General features: G+C 36.2%; 1 protein-coding gene across 5 annotated transcripts in view; it reads right to left on the reverse strand.

The window, feature by feature from the left end:
- SNX3 (sorting nexin 3) overlaps positions 1–11449 on the reverse strand; it is a 36483-nt gene extending 25034 nt beyond the window's left edge. For 3 of the 5 annotated variants that reach the window (XM_044674319.1, XM_044674320.1, XM_044674315.1), the window contains exon 1: positions 11146–11449. In XM_044674319.1, coding sequence (XP_044530254.1) covers positions 11146–11307 — 162 coding nt within the window. In that variant the 5' untranslated portion in view covers positions 11308–11449. The remainder of the gene's footprint in view (positions 1–11145) is intronic. The other 2 variants (XM_044674318.1, XM_044674317.1) reach the window with 2 other exon arrangements.
- Positions 11450–22991: the final 11542 nt, after the last annotated feature.

Raw genomic sequence — 22991 nt, forward strand, 5'->3', positions numbered from 1 at the left:
TTCTGGAGAGGGATGAGTTCTCCCAGAATTACTATGTATGGTTTTTTGCCTCTCAACAAAAAGAAAAGATAGCTAAGAAAAGTAATGACCAGCAAAACCAATTAGCACATATAACTTCATTTTCTTTTTGTATGCAAATATTACTACTGGTGGTGTGTATGCTATCAATACAGCCTATAATTAGATTTGAGTATGAGGCTACATTTTTCTTCTTTGAGGTTCCTTTAGAACCAGACCATCAGGGGCAGCTACAAGATGGAAGGTAAGGGTTTTTAAAAAAATAAAAATGAAAATAGAAGAACCAGACCATCACAGCAACATGCCTAAATTTAAGATGTAACTAAAAGATTTTCTTTAAACAAAATGCAAAGTCATGATGTCTATAAAAATAATGGGGAGGGGGCAGCTGCATAGCTCAATGGATTGAGAGCCAAGCCTAGAAACAAGATGTCCTACTTTCAAATGTGGTCTCAGGCACTTCCTAGCTGTTTGACTCTGGGCAAGTCACTTAATCCCCATTGCCTAGTCCTTACCACTCTTCTGCCTTAGAACCAACACGTAGCATTGATTCTAAGACGGAATTTAAAGGGTTTAAAATAAATAAATAAAAATGAGAAAAAACACATGAATCAGATATCCTGTTTTCTTGAAACACACAGGCACTGCTCAAGAAATATCTTTCTAGACTTTGATACTTGGAATCACAAACTGGATTAATTGTAAGCATTTCCCCATTAAATATATAGTTCAAAGAAACAGATTACTACACTCCCATGATTTTGCTCATAGTGGAAGTTGGAAGGTTCAAAGGCTTGTCAATAACATTCAACATCCCCTGTTAAAATTTAACCTATATTCAATGTTAGAAAATGATTTTTCATCAATTCACTATTAATTTTCCTTCTCTCTCAAGAGAAACCTAGTATTTCCCAACAACAGACCTTAACTGAAAGTTATGCTTTTTATTCCAGGTTATTTGCTCCTCATAAAAAACGATCAGTATGAACCCATGTTTGTTTTACTATTTTAATGGCCATGCTCTCCAGTGAGTACTTTAAGGGGGAAAAAAAAAAACTAAGAAAATATGTAGTAGTAGAAAGAACTTAAGAGTCAGGAGACTTGGTCTTGGTCTTGAGTCTCGGATCTGCCTTCACTAGCCATGTGAGTAGACATATTACAACTTATCTTTAGCTTTCCTCACACCTATAAAATGGGAACCAGACCATCATGGCAACATAACTAAAATTAAGATGAAATGTAAAAATTCAAAGTCATATGTCTCTAAAAATAATTTTTAAAAAAATCACATAAAATCATGTAATATTACTTATCTTTCATAAGAGTTGTGAGGAAAGGGCTTTGTAAATTATAAAAGTAATTATATAAATGTTAGCTACCATGTACAACTGTTAGAGCATAGGGATTCACAACTTTTTCTATGAGGAATATCTGTTTTTCACTTCCCTCTCCAGTTTTTCACTTCATGGTATTACAGCTAACACTGAAGAAACTAAATTAGTACTTTCTGACAACCCCCACAGTGATTTCCTAAAGGGCTATGGGCTAGATAATCAATCTCTAGCTATAAGTTAAGAAAGAAGATAATATTGGGAAGAGAAAAGTAATGAAATTACAGATTTCAAGGAGATCACTGAAAGAGAACAAAGAACCAGAATCTAAGAGGGTGCCCTTCTATTGTTGTCTTGTACTTCAAGAGAAGAGACTAGAAGAATTGGTTATCCCTCACTTTCACTGGATGACAAGCCTATTTCCATTACCAAGAATGGATCTTTCTACATTGCTTACTGTTTATAATTCTGTGATGGCAACATTCAGCAGTCTATTCAAACTCCTCTGTTGTCCTCTGGGTGACCTCCAATATTTATTCTTCAGAGTTTATGGCTTTTGATTTGTAGCTATATACCATTCTCTAGAAGACTACCCCAAAAGAGCAGAGAAACAATTCAGATGTAATTAATTCACATAGGCACCTTTTATTGTAAAAAACTGGAAGCCTTAAGGTGTCCATCAATTAAGGAAGTGCTACATAATGCTGAGTCTTCAGAATTTGTAACATTCTATGATTTCACACATTTATCACCCAATACTCTTTCTACAGAACTCATCAAGGTTTAGTGCAAGCTTCCAACTTCTCCACTTCTGCACTGAGCCCTGGAGGAAGTTAAAACCCAATCCTACTCATAGTACTCAAAAAAGCAAATGCTACCAGGAACTTCTCTTTCTGTTCCCCCAGTAAATGCCTCACCTCCTCCATATCACTTCATAACTTTGGCAGGTATATGGTAGAAAGTGGTCTCCATGCTCTAGGGCAAATGATCAGTGACTAAGAGTCCACCCACCCCCTTTTTGTTTAGAATGGCAGAAACTGCATCACAGATAAGTTAGGCATGGAAGGGTTGTGATCTCATTCTCCTTCCAAATTTCCCTATTACTATCAAGTGTATAACCATCCTTTCAAACAACCAGGCCTTAGCATAATTAAGCTGTAGTGCAAGCTTCCAACTTCTCCACTTCTGCACTGGGCCCTGGGGAAAGTTAAAAAACCCAGTCCTACGCAGAGTACTCATAAAAGCAATTCATCCATGCCACATATCAAGTAGTTTTCAAACCTTATCATTTTTATCTGTGGCATCTCCTGTATTGATTTTACTTTTCCATTCACACAACACCTCTTATTGGAATACTATGATAGCCTCCTAACTGGTTTCCTTGCCTCAAATCTTTCCCTACTCCAATTCATCCTCTACATTGCAATATAAGTGATTTTCCTAAAGCACAGTTCTGACCATACCATCCCACTACTCAATAAACCCCAGTTGTACCCAATTTAAAAAAACCAAACATAAACCCCTCTGGTATTTAAGGCTCTTCATAATCTACCCATAATCTACCTTTCTTGCTTCCATCTTGATATTTCCCACACATACAAAAATACAACTAAAATACCCAATCACAAAAAAAGAAATTATAGTGCAATATCCCTGATTAAACAGAAACATACAGAAAGAAATTAGAATACATTTACAGTGAAAACTTTTCTACTGGGTTGCAATTGAAGACAATTCCATTTCACTCATTTTTGCCATGTGTATAGTGAAAACCTACAAACTGAACTCCTGATGAAAAGCTATTTTCACTGTTATAACCTATTATTTAACTGTTGTATATTTTTCAATTTAAAATTAAAAATCTGAAGATAATTCAAATGCCTGGCCTACAATGAGCAAAGGAACCAAGAAATTGCCAACAACTACCATTCACTTTTGCCCCATTCCCCAAGATGTATGCAGAGATTTAAAAAAAAATAACATCCAATCACACTGCATTCAATAAAAATATTAATCATATTTTAATGAAAGCAAAAATAAGTTTTTGTAACATCAAATTCAAAATATTTTAGGTTTTTACTTCATCTTCATCTCAACCTTTAAAATTTTATTTTTTGTATGTTTTATAAAATACATGTTAGTACATACAAAACTTAAAGTAAATATATGTGCATACATTGGAGGGCATACTAAAATGTTTTCTTCTTTACTAAAAATCAAGCAAGTGATATTTCATATTCTCTGTACCTTTTAGTCATTTATATGACTGCTAAGATGTGGTTTGTTATAGAATATAGTTTGCAAGAAAAAAATTTCCTCCTCTTCTCATACCTTTGTTGTTAAAATACTCTTACCTTCTATCTTAGAATCGATACTACGTATTGGTTCCAAGACAAGGCAAAAGAGCAATAAGGGCTATGTAACTGGGGTTAAGTGACTTGCTTAGCAAGGAAGTGTCTGAGGCCACATTTGAACCCAGGACCTTCCATCCCTAAGCCTGGCTCGCTATCCACTTAGCCACCTAGTTGTCATTCATAACTATAAAGATGCCCTTGACACATATACAAATTATTCTCAAAGATTTTGTAGAGGTAAGAAAGTAGATGTCAGTTAGCATTTTTTTTAAAAAGCACACAATGATTAGCCTTTGATTATAATTTCAATTTCATATATAACCAAGAATTGCTAATTAGCTTTACTTGGCAGATCAAAAACATTTATTGTATTCACATTTAAATATTCTGCTACCAACTGTATTTAAGTCACCAATTAAAAAATTAAAGAGAAAAAAAGGGCAGTCAACAATATTTAATTAACATCTTCCTATAGATTAGTTGGTTAAGGATTCAAAAATGTATAGTCTTATCTTCAATAAGCACATTCTGAAATGGGAACAATAATATTACATGTAGTTATAGATAAGCATATCTATTTACTACATGTAATCCATATATAAAATATTTTATGTCTATATGTACATCACAATCAACTATATATGTGACATATTTATAGCTGCATAAAGTAAAAAGCAATTAATGATCTCAAAAGGATAAAAAAGTTACTGTAGTAACTAGATTCAAATGGGATTTAGTCTAAATAAAAAAGCTTCGCAGAACAATTCAGAGAGGACAAACACATAATCTGGCAGAACAGCACAAAAAGAACATTAAACAAAAGGGAAAACTGAATTAACTTGAAGCAGCTATAGAAAACAGCAGGTAGGTATTTCTGTCTGGGCCAGAAAGCACAAATACAATGAGGTAAGAACATTAGATGATGAGTAGCCTAAAGGTAAGCTGGTCATATAATATGAACAAGGAATAATGGATAGCCATGAAGCACTAGAAGACTGAGAAGAAATATCCAATGAGTTGGGGAGATCTTCTATGGAAGATATATTAGAAGGGAATGGACAAGATTCATAAAGGGGGAGAAGGCATGAATGGGTGGTGCTCTGTATCCTTGGAGGGGGCACCAGCACTAATGACATCCTTCTAATTCTTTTCTATAGTCTCTTAATTGTTCTGTGCACAGCCATCTTAAACTCACAGGTTCCTAGATTTAGAACTGGAAGAGATCTTAAAGGTCATCACATCCAACCTCCTCATTTTACAAATAAGGAAAATGAAGCCCAAATAATTTTCTCCAAGGTCATACAGGCAGTAAGATGAAGAGCTGGTTTATTTAAATCCAGGTCCTCTGACCCCAAATCCTATGCTCTTTCTACTGTATTTCATTGTTGAGTGAAACTTAGCTTTTAATAGACTATAGTGTTCCCATAACTCCAAGCCACAGAAGAATTGAAATATTTTGGGATTAAAAAGATAAGCCTTAAATTAAAGAAGTTGTTTCGGGGTCATTCAATGAGCTCTGTAATTTGAAAATTACATTACCTCAGAAGACTAATAAGTTTATGTGTTACATTTCCCATTTTACTTTTTAAATACAAAAGAACAAATCTCTAATTATTAAATTACATGCATAATAAATAGGCTGAGGGTATTGATCTAGATAATCTCTACAATCCTCTCCAACCATGGAATTCGATGAAGCCTAGGTATATTTCAAGAGACATTAGAGATTTCTCCGACAGAGATTACTTTTTTGCTATATCCTTCAGGTAGTGATAAATGTAATTCAGTATTCATATTCTCTTTCTACATACTTACAGTATGACATGTTGTCATACTGAACATTAAATTAAGTGGATTATCAGTTTAAGACTGGAGTCTTAATTAAAACAGTTTGGTTAACACAATATATACATATTTTCAGAAGTAGAAATCCTAGCAAACTGAGGTATTGCACACTAAACAGGTCAGAGATCTCTGCATAGAAAACAACATAGGGATGGCATAGGTATAATAAATGAGAAGGCCTCTACTGATATTTGGATCCTCTGCTATTTTAACCACCTAATATTCAAGCATCACACTGGTTGGCACTGTTCATTACGAATGTGGAGAGTGAGCCAGAGTAGGAGAGAAAAAACTTGAAAATCTTTTTTAAAAAAGAATACTGAATATAACCTTTTGAAATTTTGTGTCATAACTGAACATCAATATATTGTTCTATCAGATTTAGATGAGATAGGACATATTATCAGAGAATCATAGTTGGAAAAGATATTAGAGTTTGTCAATCTGATTCCCCAACACACATATATACACAGTTAATATTTCTTATACTATCCTGACAAATGATCTAGCCTCTGATTGAACACTTGTAATAATCACAATTTTGGACCAATGTTTGTTACCAAGTTGTTCTTACACTAGGCCTAAGGATAAATTACTTAAATCACACTGTATGAGTGTACACTGTGAATGAATGTTCTCTCCTGTGGACTGCTTAAACTGATAGGCCTGTGACTCTTGTCAAGCCAATTAATTTGTTTGCCTCAGTTTCCTCAATTATAAAATGGGGATAATAACATCAACTAATTTGCAGGGTTGTTGTGAGGATCAAGTAAGATATTTTTAACAAGGCTATATAAATTTCTTTTCTTTTCCCCTTCAGAAGTTAATTTATGCACTTAGGGGCTACCAAGATATAACGAGCTTCTTACCTATCCCCCAGACAACAGTATTGTTGTTTGTCATTTTATTGACATTGACTCCCTTGCTAGTTAGGGTCTGCTGCTCACTATTAATCTTTGATGTTCTCTTCCTATTTTATTCTTTGTCACCAATCACTTGTTACTCATCTCAAGTTACCTTTTGACATAGCAGAAGTTTTGTATACCAATTGTAATGAAAAGCTTCCAGCAAACTTTCTAAAAAAATTATTGCTGCATAGTCCTGATTTCTTTGCCTCCTAAAGTTTTTCAGCCCGTATTTTGGTTTGGAGGATATAAACATTTAAAGAAAATGGAACACTTGCAGCAAAGTATAGCAGCAGAAAGACCAGCAAAACTTGGGAGCATTTCACATGAGACCTGGTAGTTCTAGCCATACAACTAAATTAACTGTGCAACTCTGAGCACAACTTATGTAGGAATTGATTCATCTGTGATGAGTGGAATTATTTAATTCAATAGTTCCTCTGATGTTGAAGAGAAGTTGATTTTCATTTCCCTAAAGCCTTATAATCATGGTACATACAGTGGTTAATGAAGAGCATGGGAAAGAGAAGACACTGTTGCTATCATGTCTCCTCAATGATAATTCTAGTATGTCCCTGAGTGGGAGGGGAGGGGCACCTGGTTGTAACGGATACCTTAAAATTGATACTAGCTGTTCTTCAAACAAGACATTCCATCTCTCATCTCTGAGTATTTTCTCTGGCTGTACCCTATGCCTGAATTGTTTTCCTTCCACATCTTGTGGACTACTGACCTCCTTGGCTTCCTTTAACTCCCAATTAAATTCCATCTTTTACTGGAAGCTTTCACCAAATTCCACTTTATTCCTATACTTTCTCACTGTTAATTATGACCTATTCATCCTGTATATACACCTTGCTTTTTATATCTTTGCATGTTATCTCCCCAATTAGATTGTAAGCTCCTTGAGGGAAGGAAATGACTTGCCTTTTTTTGTATCCCTCAGCATTTAGCATAGTCCCTAACACACAGTAGGAGCTTAACAATTACTGACACCAATGGGGCTAAATAATCACTAGTGTTTCTTTCAGTTACAAAATTCTATGATCCTACTTAGGTGAAATACTGTACACAAAACTACTTGAAACATTAGTAACTGTAAGAAACTATATAAATACAAACTATTAAAAATCTTCAATTTTCCTTAGGGTAAGATTCTAACAATGCTGGCACATAATGAAAAAGTTAGCATGATAACCATTTCAATCCAATAAGTATTTCTTAGATGCAGTGACCAATGAAGTTATGTAGAACAAGAGATGGAGAAGTCATTGCATGTGCTTTCCTTCTTTTCAAAGTGATAAATCACTTCACCCAATAATTCAGGTTCATGTTTCCTATGTTTGGACTTTAAAAAAAATACATGTCTTCCTCTTGTGGTTCCATGATGGTCTGTGAAGCTAGGAACAGGTTAAACAATAATGAAATCTATCAATTTAATCAATCCAATTGCACAAGTCCTTTTGTCTTGTTTAAAAAATTTAGGAAACGAACTTATTCTAAAACTTAATTAGGGGGCAGCTGGGTAGCTCAGTGGACTGAGAGCCAGGCCTAGAGACGGGAGGTCCTAGGTTCAAATCTGGCCTCAGACACTTCCCAGCTGTGTGACCCTGGGCAAGTCACTTGACCCCCATTGCCTACCCTTACCACTCTTCCACCTGTAAGTCAATTCACAGAAGTTAAGGGTTTAAAAAAAAATGTTTAAAAAAAAATTAATTAAATTTGTCCATTGTTGTATTTGATGAGAAGGAAAATTTTTTTTTGGACATCAAGATAATAAGTTCATAACAGATGTTAAGATTATAAAATTTCAATACTTAAGACAAAAAATTCTTAACCTCCCTGGCAACTCTGCTTTAAAGTTATCATAAAGTAATCACACCCCAAAACAAGAGTGGCTTCCTGAATTTCCTTCTTGGCTTTCTCCTCCAGGAGCCCAAATAATCTTAGGTCCTTTTTGGCTTTTCCTTAAAATACTATCTTTATAACCAAAGAATACTGGAGAATGTGACACATCTTAATCTGCCATCAATCATCCAGACAAAATTACTCCAAGAATTAGTTGGATTTTATGAAATTTAATATTTTGGGCCCCTCTTTCCCCCACTCATTCTCTTTATCAGCTCTGCTGAGACTTTCCAAACTTTGCCATCATACCTCAGCTGTAGTCTCATTTGGGAATTTCCTTCAGAGCCTGGAACTTCTACATTCTTGAACATCCATCAGCCATGGGTCTCTTTTTCCCCCTAGTGAGTTCCTTCCAAGTCCTCCATTTGGGGGAGAAGCCCTGGTTTACTAGCCTTCATTTTCTTCCAAGGATTTTGAAAATAATAATTCTTCTCCTCCTCTCTAAAAAATCCTTCCAGAACTTCACAAATAATAGTTGACAATGAATATAACTAGGACTTTTTGTGAATAAGTTAATTCAATATGCAATCATTTTTTAAAAGTATTTTAAAAATACTATTAAAATGTCCATATCTTAGGTTTAATCACAAGTTTCATTTGAAGTAAAGATTATAAAAAAAGCTGAGATGTCATTTACTACAAAAAGACTGAACAAATACTTCCAACGAAAGCATCTGTGTTGAAAAGAGGAAATACAAGAAGAAAATTCTGATTCATCTATGTGGCAGGATGTACTAGCTATGGAAACTCAGAAATAAGAATGCTGAGATATGCTTTATCAGAAAAATTCATTGATGAATAAGGGCCGATGGGACAGCTGTATTAAATAAGCTGTCAATATAATGTTAAATTAACTGCCATGTAAGAAATAAAAAACTAAAACAAGGTTCCAATATATAACATAATATTCATAAAAGCACTTTTGCTATAGTTTTATCCATCAATTTGCAATGGTTTGAAAAAATGGTATACAAATATGATTATAAATGATAAAAAAATCTGGAGAAACATAGGAAGATTTTTATGAACTGATGCAGAATGAAATAATAAACATAATGATTATAAAGTAAATGAAAAGATCACTAAAATAAAGCCCAGAGAATAACAAAATATAAAGAAGGTGTGAGGGAGAGGGGCAGAATCAGAAGGGACATTATTACATACATCACTAGATTCAACTACTATATCAAACTTTTTTGTTTTTTAATTAAAAGGAAGCATTCATTTTGGAAAGGGAAGAAGTATCCTCACCAGAAATGACTGATATAAATATAAAACATCAATGAAACTGTTTTTAAGCCAATATCAATATGCACAACGCTACTTTCCATTTGAGGAAAGTGTTTAAGTACAAAGATGTTTGGATTTTTAAAGTTCAGTAAAACTTCATCTATTTATTTAGCAAATGGCAAACAGAATCTTAAACAGAAAAAGAATAAAGCAACAAAAACTGAATTATGAGTTTCATCTTAAAATAAAAGTAGATGTTTCCTATGTAATAATTTTGCAGCAGTCAAAAACATTAAAATGAGAGAATGAAAACAATGAGACTGGAGCCATTTTCTTAGACTTCCATTAATATTACAACTCATTACTAACATATTGATGTAAATTTTAACTTATCCAAATCCAAAATTTTGTTATTTCCAATTTTAATCAACTAATTTGTTATGTTTTAACAGCTGAATTAGTCTTATGCAATTAATTTTTAAAAGATACTTACCTTGATACATGGGCAAATTCTTTAATCCTGAACTACAGTGAACCACTATTTTCAATTAGCATCTTTCAAATCATCTGAATTACTTATTGCCAACAAATACTAGTCAGGAAATGATAAGTGTGTGTTTCTACTTTAGTTGATTCATCATTCAGTAAAGTGCAAATCTTGAAATTAGAATGTATTACCTAAATGAGTAGACTTTCCTTAATACAGTTCCAGTTCCTGGAATGTGGAATGTCCTAGGTTCCCAGTCATCATGGTGACCAAGTGCTACAGGGTCTTAGGGCTGCTCTATGCTCCAATACTTCAATTCTCCATTCAAATCAAATCAGCAGCACCTAATCAGTGAGCCTTCCCTTCTCCCTCTCTAAAATAAAAGTCGAAATTGCTTCCTACAGTTTGATGGATTACATGGTGTGAACACCCCAAGGCCTTTCCAGGCATGGAAGCCAATACCCCAACTACAAGGAAAGGGCATGGAGCAGCCAGTTTGACAACTACTGGGAAACAGGTCTCCAGGAACTGAAAGCGGGGGTGGCTTCAAATGAGACACCACTCTTTCCCATAGCACCCCTGTCCTTTGAAGCTGTCATTTTAAAAGATGTTTTCTCCCCCCACTCCCTCCCCATATCGGTAGAACTGTTCCTTCCAAACCTAAATGTCATCCCTCAGATAAGAGATGGAAGGCTCCTGAACCAGAGTCCCTCCCCCTCCCACAAGGGTCCGGGGAGTAAGGGCGGAGGTGGAGGGGGGGCGTCTCTCACACGGAAGCAGAAACAATTATGACATTTCCCTCTCCCACCACCGCCCCGCGCAAAACAGGACCCCAACAGGGACGCCCCCTCCCCCCCATAAGGGCACCAACGTCAACGATCAGGGTCCGAAGGGGAGGGAAGGCGCCCTCCACCTTCGCCCCCACACCACCACGCCTCATTGCAGGCTAAGGGCCCAATAGGGGGGCCAGGGGCGCGCTGAAACTGGGGGGAGGGGGGAGTGACGGGAGGAGGCTCAGTCCGGGCCAAGGGTGGGGCAGGGAGGACCGAGGACAGAAAAGGCCTCACCTTGACCCTGATTTCATAGGTGGTGAAGCGGCCTCGGCCGACCCCCACGGTTTGTGGGTTGCTCACGTCGATTTCAAGGAAGTTACTGGGCGGCCCGTAGGCGTCATTCAGGTTCTGCGGTTTGGTGATCAGCCGTCGGGTGTCAGCTACGGTCTCCGCCATTTCGCCGCTGCTCCCCCCTCCTCCTCCTCCTCCTCCTGCCGCCGCGGCTTCTTCTTCAACCTCCACAGCCGCCGCCGCTGCCGCCGCCGCCGCCCACCCGGGGGAAACCGAGTTAGAGCTCGAGCTTGCGCGCTCCCGCACGCTGGCAAGCACGCACTCACGCAAGCACGCGCGCGCTCTGCTCCCACCCTAGCTCGTTCGCTCGCCCCACCCACCCACCCTTGGGGGCTACGGCTCGGGAGGGACTGGAGGCTTGGGCTCGCGGTCGCCCTGTAGTGCGAAACTCCTCCCGAGTTCCTAGGGGAAAACAGCTGACTTCAGTGGAGCACGCAAGCACACGCAGATACCGCTGCTGGGAGGACCCAGAGAGGAGGGAGGGACGGAGGAAGAGGCTACTCGAGGAGGCGGTAGGGTGTCCAGGGCGAGGGAAGGGAAACGTGAAAGGCACCATGGACCTTGTAGTCTTCCTAGCGTCTTGGCCCAGGGCTAGAAGGAACGTGCTTGTGGAGGGAGACGAGGGACCAAGTAAGACTACAACTCCCACAATGCACAAGGAGAAGAGCACAGACAATGAAGGGTTTTGGTTCAAGGGTGTTCAAGGGCCCGCCCGCAGAGAAAATGGGAAAAACGGGATGGGCTCCTCAGCCTTGTGTCTGCGTTGTTGGGGCTGGGGTGGCCGGAACACCGGAAATGACAGTCACGAGAAAGGGGGACGTGGCGGGGGAAGGGTTAAGTAAATGGTCTAAGGACAAAATCAAAACAAAAGCAAAGCTGATAATTTCAATCTGCCCCGTTGTACTAATGAAGCACTAACCATTATTCTCTAGGTCTCCCTTTGGTTTATTTGAAGTTTTTTTGTTTTTTGTTTTTTGTTTTTTTTTAATATTTCAAGCATCAGAAGGCGGCAGCTAAGTTGTATAGTGGAAACAGTGTTGAACTTAGAGATAGAAAGATCTGAGTTCAAATTCAGCCTCAGGTGTTTTTACTAGCCTTGTAACTAGGTTAGTCATTTAACTTATAACTGCCTCAGTTTCCCTAACTGTAAAATGGGGATAATAACAGCACCTATCTCTCCAAATTGTTGTGAGGATCAAATGAGATTATATTTGCAAAGTTTGTGTACACATGTGTGCACATAACTGTAGGCTTCTCCCAGCCTCCTCAGAAGACAGCTTGGAAGGACTCTTGGAGATCATCTTCATGTTGTCACTTCATGTTGTCACAATCTCAAAATATTATATATTCAACATGTCACTTCATGTTGTCACAATCTCAAAATATTATATATTCAACATATTTTTATATCTATAACCTTGAAGAAACTACCTCTTAAACATTTCCACTTTGCTATTTTTCCCATCATTTCATTAATTGGGAGATAAGTCTGGGTTCTGTTAGCTGTCAATATTTGCTCTATATTTTTTAAGCTTGCAAAGCAGTTTTTTCACAACACCTGAGGTACAGTATGGCAGAGAAGTATTATAAATGAAGAAACAGGTTAAGTGATATGGTCACAAGGATTAGGTATTAAGGCCAGGAACCAAACCCAAACGTTGTTTCTACAATCCCTCTGCTACACACTATGGCCAACATTGCCTCTACTACAAAATCAGAGAATTGCAGTCTTGGGATATCAGAATCCATCTAGTCCAAACCATTGGCTAATAATCTCCTTTACAGTATACCCAAAGAATGATGATCCCGTATTTGCTTAAATTATTAGTTAGCCAATAAACATGTATTAAGCTATTTCTATGGCCTAGAGATGGATACAAAGAAAGGCAAAAGACAATTCTTGTCTTTCCAATCTAATGGAGAAAGGAACTTGTCTACAAACTATATATAAGATAAATAGGAAATAATCAATAGAGAAAAGGCACTAGAATTAAGAGAGATCAGGAAAGGCTTCCTGTAGAAAATGATATTTTACAAGAACTTGATACTCAGGGAAACTAGGAGGGAGATGAAGAGGGATGTCATTCCATGTTTAGAGAGACAGCCAGAGAAAATGGCCTGGAGTCAAGAGACAGAGTGTCTTGTTTGAAGAACAAGAAGAAAATAAACTAGGTTCCTATACCATTTCCCAAATTTGAAATGTAAATACTCATACTAAAAATTTAACAATTGCCTTTTTATTTTTAAAGACCTTTACATTCCATCTTAGAATCACTACTGTGTATTGGTTCTAAGGCAGAAGAGCAGTAAGGGCCAGGTAATGGGGGTTAAGTGACTTGCTCAAGATCACACAGCTAGGAAGTGTCTGAGGCCACATTTGAGCCTGGGACCTCCTGTCTCTGGGCCTGGTTCTCAATCCACTGAGCCACCCAGCTGTCCCCAACAATTGCCTTTCTGGATCCAGCTTCAGCTGGGTCTGGCAGATTACACAAGGATAAGCCTAGCTAAATAGAGAGAAGTTCATCAGCAGAAGAATGACCACCATCAATATTTTTTGGCCATTGTAACTCAAGAAATGGATGAAAATACAAAATAGCCCTTGATCCAGGATGATCTTCTTTGGTTCTAGTAGTAATACATGCACTAAGCAAGTCACAAAAAGGGACTAAAGAAAGGGTGCTAAAAATATAAAATCATAGATTTAGGCTAGGAAAACCTTTAAGAGTCACCCCCTTCATTGTTAAGGAAAATAAGATGCAGTGAAGTTAAATGACTTGGCCAAGGTCATACAGGTAGTAAACAGCAGAGCAAATATTTGAACTCAGATTTTCGTGTTCCAAATCCAGTGATCCTTTGACTGTACCATGCTTCCTCTCAGTCAAACAGTACCTATTCCTTTTACAAACATTAATTTAAACCTTGGCATTCCTAATGTATGATTTCATTCCACTACCACCAGGTTGACACACCTCTAGAGGAACTGAACATAATAGGACCATAATAGGATTTTTGTATTGTAATTAATTTACAACCAGAAGACATAAAGAAGTTGTGGATATACAAAAAAGTTAGTTTAAAGTTATCCTTGTAGGGAAAATTAAGGTCTGTAGACATTAATTTCATTTGTGGTTCAAAGACAACAGAAAACATTTTATAGGACATGTTGCCTTGTATGTATGTTATTAATCCTTTTTGATTTTATAGTAATATAAGTTTAATATATGAATATATATGTGTTATAATATTAATGCATACCCAAAAAGCTTTAGTCTATGGAAACCTGCCATGAATTGATAAATATTATGGGACTGTGATTAATGATTTTGTCTGATTCCAGGAGAAGGGAACACAAGAGCCACTAAACAGTGCTAAGAAGGTACAAGGTCATGGAGACCTATCAGTCCCAATGGGATTGATGAGAAACTACAAAAGTGCCAAGAAGCACAAGGTTAAATAGACCGTATCAATCCAGGTAGGATTGAGGAACTTCTATGCCAATACTGAAGGACTTGAATTTAGCGATTGGGGTTTGAGGTTGTGGCTTTTCTGACATATGTTAGAGGCCAGACTTCCCTGAGTTTCATCTTAGTCAAGCACAAAAGGTTGGCCATCATCCTGGCTTACCCTATCCCAGAGAAGTGCAGGCAAATCAAACCAGGGAAAGATACTTTCCTTGCACATAAATTTGGTCCTTTTATTTCTAAGTGTGGCAACTTTCTGAAGTCCTGGCTATTGAATTGGGTAATTGCACAATTGCATAAATCACTTTAATTGGGCTTTGATTCAAGGACCTGTTATAAGTTTATTTTTCCTTACATTTTTGCACATAAGACTTTGATATTTCACATTTCATTCACGTTATTTTTTCTCTTTTATTTGGATTTTTATTTATATTTTTTGTTTCTTTTCCCAATTGATTTCATACAACCCCATTACTCAGCCATGTATCCTTAGCTTATCTGGGGTACCCTCTTCAGGGGAGGATATGTTATTAATTAATTCTCCTGGGGAGGTGTATGTTTTATAATCAAAATGTCTGTATTATAATCTATAATGTAAAATTTAAATTCTTTTGAGAGTAATTTCAGGGGGGGGGGAATAAGTTATTCTCCTCAGAAGGGAATGTATGTATTATAATCTATAATGTAAAGTTTAAATTCTTCTGAGAGTAATTTCAGGATAAGAAATTTGCCATCTCCCCAGAATCCAGACAAAGAACCTGTTTGGAGAAGGCACCATGAAGTTGCCTGAAGAACCTACACTGCATCATGAAGGTCCAAAATGAACTTTGGGATGCAATTGGTTGAACTATGGGGAGTTGAATGCATTTGTTTTGAATGTACACTCTTATGCTGAAGGGGACTGCCCCCAATTGGCATTTTATTAATGAGCCTAGCAATCATTGGATCATTGGTTTTGTCCTCTTTTCTTTTTATCCCCAAATTTCTGTAATTTATAAGTTATGTTTACAAGAGCTTTCGGGAGACCAGTCTCATTCATGCTCTTCACGGGGAAATGTGATATTGGAAATTTGGGTGTCCTTGAACTAATTTTGAGGTCCCTGATCAAGTCCTGTGGACATTTAGAGCTCTTTCAAACTATATTTCCCATGATTCCTGGCTTACATAAATGACATAGGCAATTACCCAAAAATGTAGAGAAAAAAATAAAGGCTGAGTGGGTGGAAGGGGGACACCTTCTTTTCTGGCTGAAGAAGCATAGTTGTGGAGGTATGGCAGGGCTTTCAAACAGGCAAGTGGCTTCATTTTCCTAAATGGCTATCAATAAACCCTTAAAAACCATGATATTTTAAAATCTATACTTTTATATTAATTTTATTTCTTACAGAGTAAACAAAGAGATCATGAGGAATGTAACTTTAGTTTATGCACTCACTGTCTATGATGGTGGAAGTCTTTCAAAAACTTGAAAAAACTTTCCAAGATAACAGCGCATTTTTAAGCCATTAAAGCTTAAAACACCCTATGACTTTTGAGATGCCCTGTGTACCTCAATACTCAACAATTTCAATGAATGTGAAAGTAGTTAAGGGAGGAACATTGGAAGATAGGATTTTTAAAATATGGTTCAGTTTTTTAAAATGAAATGTGGGCTACTTACATTCCACTCACCTTATATCATAAAATGTTTAAGGAAAGAGAAGTACTAGATATAGTAAGTACCAAATAAAATCATCCCCCACTCCCTGCTAAAAATCAATATATATTAACAGACAAGAAATGATTAGCTACAGTCATTTCAAAATCAGACTTCAATCAGTTCATGTTCAGTGTGTGGTAAAGTCAACTGACCAAGGCAAAAGTAAAAATAAACCCAATTAGAAAAAGGATATACAACAATGATTCCCAAAGTGGGTGCAACTGCCCCCTGGTGGGTGCTGCAGTGATCCAGGGAACCAGTGATGGCCACAGGTACATTTGCAAAAGGAGATCCCTACGGCTTATCTTGAAATATGGGCTGTAATTCAAAAGTTCTTAATTGTATTTCCTTCATCATATTTAGTGGACCGTGGATTCAGTACGGTAACCAATTTATTAACAAAAAAAAAGAAACCTATTGCAAATAGTCAATCGCGGTGATTTAAGATTACTGCTGATGAAAATAGAGCTGAGGATTACTAAATTGGTAGCAGCACACCAGGTTTATCTTCATTAAGATGATTTTGAATGTTTTAACTTTTTTTGTATTACATTCTATTCTGAGTTCAATAAATAGTTTCATAATTTCAAAGTTCAATTTACACCTTTACTATATTTTACAAAAAAGGTAGAAACATTACTACATATATCTTTCCTATTAATTGCTATTAAAATTTTTTTAAAAATTTCCAGGGGCACTAAGTAATATTTTTTCTGGAAAGAGGGCGGTAGACCAAAAAAGTTTGGGAACCACTGATATACAACAATAAAACTGATTAAAGAAGCACCAATATGAAATATGTAATCATCACAAGCATCTATTAAATATCTACTAGGTACCATATACTATGCTATGAGGATTAAAAGGCACAAAAGATTTCTCAGTGAGCTATTGTACCCTTGCATTCATCCCCTACCCCCCCCAAAAAAAAAACAAGAAATAGAGAAAAGTAATGACACCAACTCACTATTTCTGAAGGCATTATACTCTGTGCAATGGTAGCTAGGCAGCACACTAGATAGAGGGCTAACCTGGGTTCCAACACTTACTAGCTGTGTGACCCTGGGCAAATCAGTTAACCTTTCCTTCAGTTTCTTCAAGTAAAATGAGCTGGAGAAGGCAATGAATAGCAAACTACTCTGGTATCTTGGCCAAAAAAACCCAAAATAGGATCCCAAAGAGTTGGATACAATAGGAACAACTGAATAGCAACAAAATAATCCCACAAGACACTCATCACTACAGAGTAAAAAACAAACTCAGAGAGTACCTTACTTAATTACTCATTCATTTAACACATATTTAATCTTATTACTATTGCCAATTCTAATGACTGAAATTTATATTATCTATTCCTCTGACAAGGACAGACTTATTAACCGGTGTCCCCAGTGGATGGTGAACAGCATAAGAAATGACCCTGAAAATAGCATCTTAAATGAAGATTATAGCTGAGTCCAAGTAGGAGGCTAAAAGAGTTAATTGAAAAACTCTGTATTAATTAACTGGTCAATGAATCAATAAGTAGTCAAGTGCCTTCTATATGTCGCTATCGTGTTGGTACTAAGGATACAAAGATAAGGATCAGGGGAAAGAATAACTACATATAAAAGTATATACAAAATATATACAAAGTAAACATATGATCATTTTAGCCTCATCTTACTCTCCACTAAGGGCCTATTTTAGCCCTGAACCTGTGCACATGGGTAGAATGAGTTTATTCCTAGGGGAGCCTGACCCTTTAAAAAAAGGGTCAGACTTTCACAATCTTGAGTGCTTTACACCTCTAAGCCCTGAGACTCACTTAAAGGTAAGGTTTGGGACCCGTTTAGTATCTCCAAAAGGAAGAGGAGAAGAGAATCCACAGTCAACTTAAATCAAGCATAGAACAGCTATTTATTTCTTCCACACATTATAAAAATGCTAACAGAGAGACTCACAGCTATAAATTTACAAAAATACTTTAATAGCAACAATAATTTGTAATTACTATGATTCACTATGATACTTTTTTAAATTTCTTTTTTCTATTTTGAACTTAACACCAAATAAAATTTCTATATGGAATGTAGAATAGAAAAACAATATTACTACAAATACTACAAAAACTACAAATATTTTTTATGTACAGATTCCTTTTTCCTTTAAGGATATAATAAAAACAACATATAATTTTCAGTGCTGTCTTGCTTGTCTGTGTTCCCTTCGGGCCTTTTTCTCCTCTTCTTCTTCCTTCTTTCAGGAGAATGTTGATACTTAAAAAATCAAGATGAGAGTTCTGGGCCATGTGACCAGCAAAATGGAGAACTAGATGTTTTCTCCAATCTTTACAACCTCTCAAAAAAAGGAAATATCCACAAGAGATAAAGCACTTCCAGCTGTCTCCACAGTCCAGGAACCCAAGAGTCAAAAAAAAATCTCAATTAACAACAGAGAATAATCCCTAACTATAATCTATATATTCATTCAGCACCTCTTGCTCTGTAATTCTGAGGTGTCACAGACCACTGTAAAAAAGCAGAAAGATTAAATTTAAAAAATTAAAATCTCCCACAGACTATAAAGCCATAAAAATAGTTTAGGCAATACAAACAAAAGACCCAAATGGAGACAATAAAATCCTAAAAGTGGGGGCGGGCGGATGGGGGAGGGTAGAATGTGTCAAAGAACAAATCATGTTTACTTTCACACGGGTGAAAGAAAATAATGATGAAACAATATAGCAAAATTTCTAATGCTAGCCACACTAGTTTTGGGGGAAGACAGGGGAGTAAAATCATATTCCTACAAACATATATTAACAAAATGGAAAAAGAAAGAATTTTAACTATCTGTTTTTTAAAATAGTCAAGAAATAAACCTAAAATAAATATGACAAATAATATGTTAAAAATTAGAGGAGAAATAGGTAAACTGGAAACCAAAAAAATATGCAAATGAAACTAAAACTATATACTAATAGTAAAAAATGGACAAACTTTTAATTAGATGAACAAAGTGATATAACAAAACAAGAAATAAAAAGAATAATTAGTCTATCATATTCAGTAAATAACCTGAGAATACAGAAGAAATAGAATGTCTTCAAACATTATAAAATATTTAGATTTATAGAAGACCATATAGAAATTTTAATCTAATCTCAGAAAAGGATTGAGGGATGGCTGAACAAATTGTGGTATATGATTGTGATAGAATACTATTGTGCTATAAGGAATGATGAACTGCTTGATTTCTATAAAAACTGGAAAGCCCTCCATGAATTGATGCAGATCGAAATGAGTAGAACCAGGAGAACATTGTACACAGTAACTGAAACATTGTGGAACAATGGAATGTAATAGATCTGCTACTTGTAGCAATGCAATGATCAAGAACAATCCTGTGGAACTTATGAAAAAGAATGCTATCCACATCTAGAGAAAGAACTATGGGAAGAGAAACGCAGAAGAAAATATATGATTTATCACTTCGTTACATGGGCATATGATTTGGAGTTGTAGTTTTAAAAGATTACTCTATTACAAATATGAATAATATGGAAATGGGTTTTGAGTAATAAGACATGTATAAAGCAGTGGAATTGCTCATCAGGTTTGGGAGGAGGGAGGAAGAGAACATGAATTGTGTAACCATGGAAAAAATATTCTAAAAAAAATTTTTTTAATTAAAAAAAATAAAGTTCCCCTTTCTCTTAGACATTTCTCCTTTGTATCTAGGCCTCTCCCAGGTAGTCCAGTCCCTAGATGGAATCCTCCTTCCTTTGTCTCCACAGCCAATCAATTGTCCTTCCTTTCCTATACTCCCTAAAGAGTATGTAAGCCCCCAAATTCTTCAGTTCAATGGAAATTCCCACCAAAAGACTTGTACTATATTTTACGGGCATAATTGCTATACAAAACTTGGGTTTTATAGACAAAGATCTAAAATATGCAGCAAGTGCACAGTGAACAAGACCAGTGAAGCATATAGTAGGATACCAGCAGCTCCACAAACTTGTACCTCTCATTTTTTTCTCTATTGCACATAGCCATGTATGTGGTTGCCAATTCACAGGTAAAAATGAAGTTACTAATAAAATCATGGGAATGAATGAAGTCATTGAAGTTAAATGAATGAATGAAAATTGACTATATAGGTATATTTATATATATATTCATATACACATATAAATATACACGTGAACATACATGTATATAATTTTTTTAAAATTATGCTCTAGGGAGGGAAGGGTAGTACCAAGGATATATTGTATTATTTTAAAGTGCTTTTCAACATTAAACCACATGCTTCCCCAGAAGTGGTCAGGATTCAAGTTCACTACTCCATGGATTGTTCTCTAGCAAAGTTAGATTTCTTTTCTTGGGCTTATCAACAAGGGTGATGGGAAAGAGAATATCCAATAAAAAGGGTTTCCAGAGATGTGGTATTCACAGGCAGCCTGCTATTTATCCCTCATTTCATTAAGAATTCAGAAAAATCTGAGAAGACTTGTATAAACTGGCACTGAATAAAACAAGTAGAATCAAAATAATAAAAACTACTATAGTAATATATAAAAGAACAATGACATGAAATTGAATACTGAATAATGATAATGAACACATTTACCCCTCCCCACCTCCTCAGACATAAAGACATGCAAGCCATAGCTCTGCTGCTGTCAAAATGGAGGGAGTTATCAAGGTATGTTCTGGACTATAGTGAAGTGCCTTCCTTTTAACATTGAGCTGCATATTTCCCCAGAAAATGGTCAAGGTTACTCCTTTCATTGGAGGACTATATATAGAATTTTGTGTTGCTAGCAGACTTAAAAGTTTATAGTTGATACTGCTTGATTTGTTTTACTGTTGTCACAAGGGAAGCCTTACTGACAAGGGAAGCCTTACTGGCAAGAGAAACAAGAAATGTATATTCGGAAATTAGATGTAAAAAAAAAAAGTGTCAATAAGACTTTTTAAAAAAAAAACTGAATTGCTGTTGGAAATATTTACCAAATGGGCATAAATTCAATTTTGAATCAAGAGCTTGAGATATCAGCTCAATTTTAGGAGGTGAAATTTCAGATTGGTTAAGTCTGCTTATTAAAAAGTTCAATCCTTAGAAACTTCTCATAAAGAATATTGAGAGTAGTATTATTATAATAATAAAAGCTAACATTTATATAGCACTTATGTACTAGGCCCTGTGCTAAATGCTTTATAATTATTATCTCATTTGACTCTTGTAACAACCCTGGGAGATGGATATTATTTTATCCCCATTTCTCAAATTGGGAAACTGAGGCAATCAGAAGCTAAGTGACTAAGCCAGGGTCACACAGCTAGTAAGTGCTTGAGATCATATTTGAGCTCAGGTCTTAATGACTCCAAGCCCAGTGTTCAATCAACTGTACCACCCAAGGGCCTTATTTTAGGATCTTTTATTTAAAAAAAAATAATAAAGTAGTTACGGTGTTTTTATCTACCAGAAAAAAAAAATACACACACAAAAAGAAGTCTATCAATTGTGTGGGTCAGAATTAAGTGTGCTATTCTCAAAATGAGCATTTAGCTTATAAAAGCTAGTTTGTTACCTTTTTGTTGTTTGACTCCAGGACAATCTTGGGAGGGAGACTGATGATGGACAGAAGGGGCAATGAACAGCTCAATTGCTTCCCTTGCCTCACCTGAGTTGGATTGGAAGCACAGGTGTTTTGATTTGTAGGTCAAAATCCAGAGAGGTGGGGTGGAGGTGGGCTTGATGGGGAGGGGGTAGGAGCCTTGTGTAAATATGGACTGCTTACTGCCTAGTCAATTGACACTTCTTAGCTCATCATTGAAGAGCACTCTATCATGAAGTGGAATGAAACTGCCTCTTTTTACTCCTCCTATCTTCTGACTCCAATTTTGTTTATTTGAATGACTGGGGCACTGGTAATCAATTTTTATCCCACACAAATTAATAAACATTTATTAAATTTCTTCTGTGCCAGATGTTGTTCTAGGTGCTAGAGGTAACAAAGATAAAATTGAAATAATCTCCTCTTTCAAGATGCTTACATTCTATTGAAGGAAACAACATATACATATATGAGTATTTATGTAACCAGAGACTCAAAGCCAATTTTCATTAAGACTTTTCTCATTGGTGGAAAGTAATTACTCAGTGCAGCACAACTGTATGAGAAACAGAACTGGTCAGAGCTTAAGAGAGGAGAGCTCATAGATCTTATGACTTCCAGCTTTAAAAGAGGTCACGTGTGGTACCAAATTCTCTGCAAGAAAGGTCCGTGGAAGGAGAAAAAGACTTCAGAAAGAAGATGATATGTAAAGGAGTAAGCACCTTGATAATTATCTTATTTCCACCTTATCTTGTTAGAGACTTCTAGGCTTTAAGGAATTTCCCCCTGGGTGAGAGCTGGGATTCTCTATCTTTAAGCTAAGATATTTCACTATCCAGTGGGAGAGCTCATTCACACAAGGTATTGCCTGGTATATTCTAATCTATAGGGGGAATTTTTCCTTAGAGAGTTCTTTGATGGCTTGTTAAATTTCTTTTTTTTTTTTTTTGAGATGGGATTATTTAAGCATTTTATTTCCTCTTTTGTTAATCTGGGCAATTTATATTTTTGTAAATATTCATCC

The sequence above is a fragment of the Gracilinanus agilis genome, chromosome 4 (assembly GCF_016433145.1).
Source record: "Gracilinanus agilis isolate LMUSP501 chromosome 4, AgileGrace, whole genome shotgun sequence".
NCBI lineage: Eukaryota > Metazoa > Chordata > Mammalia > Didelphimorphia > Didelphidae > Gracilinanus > Gracilinanus agilis.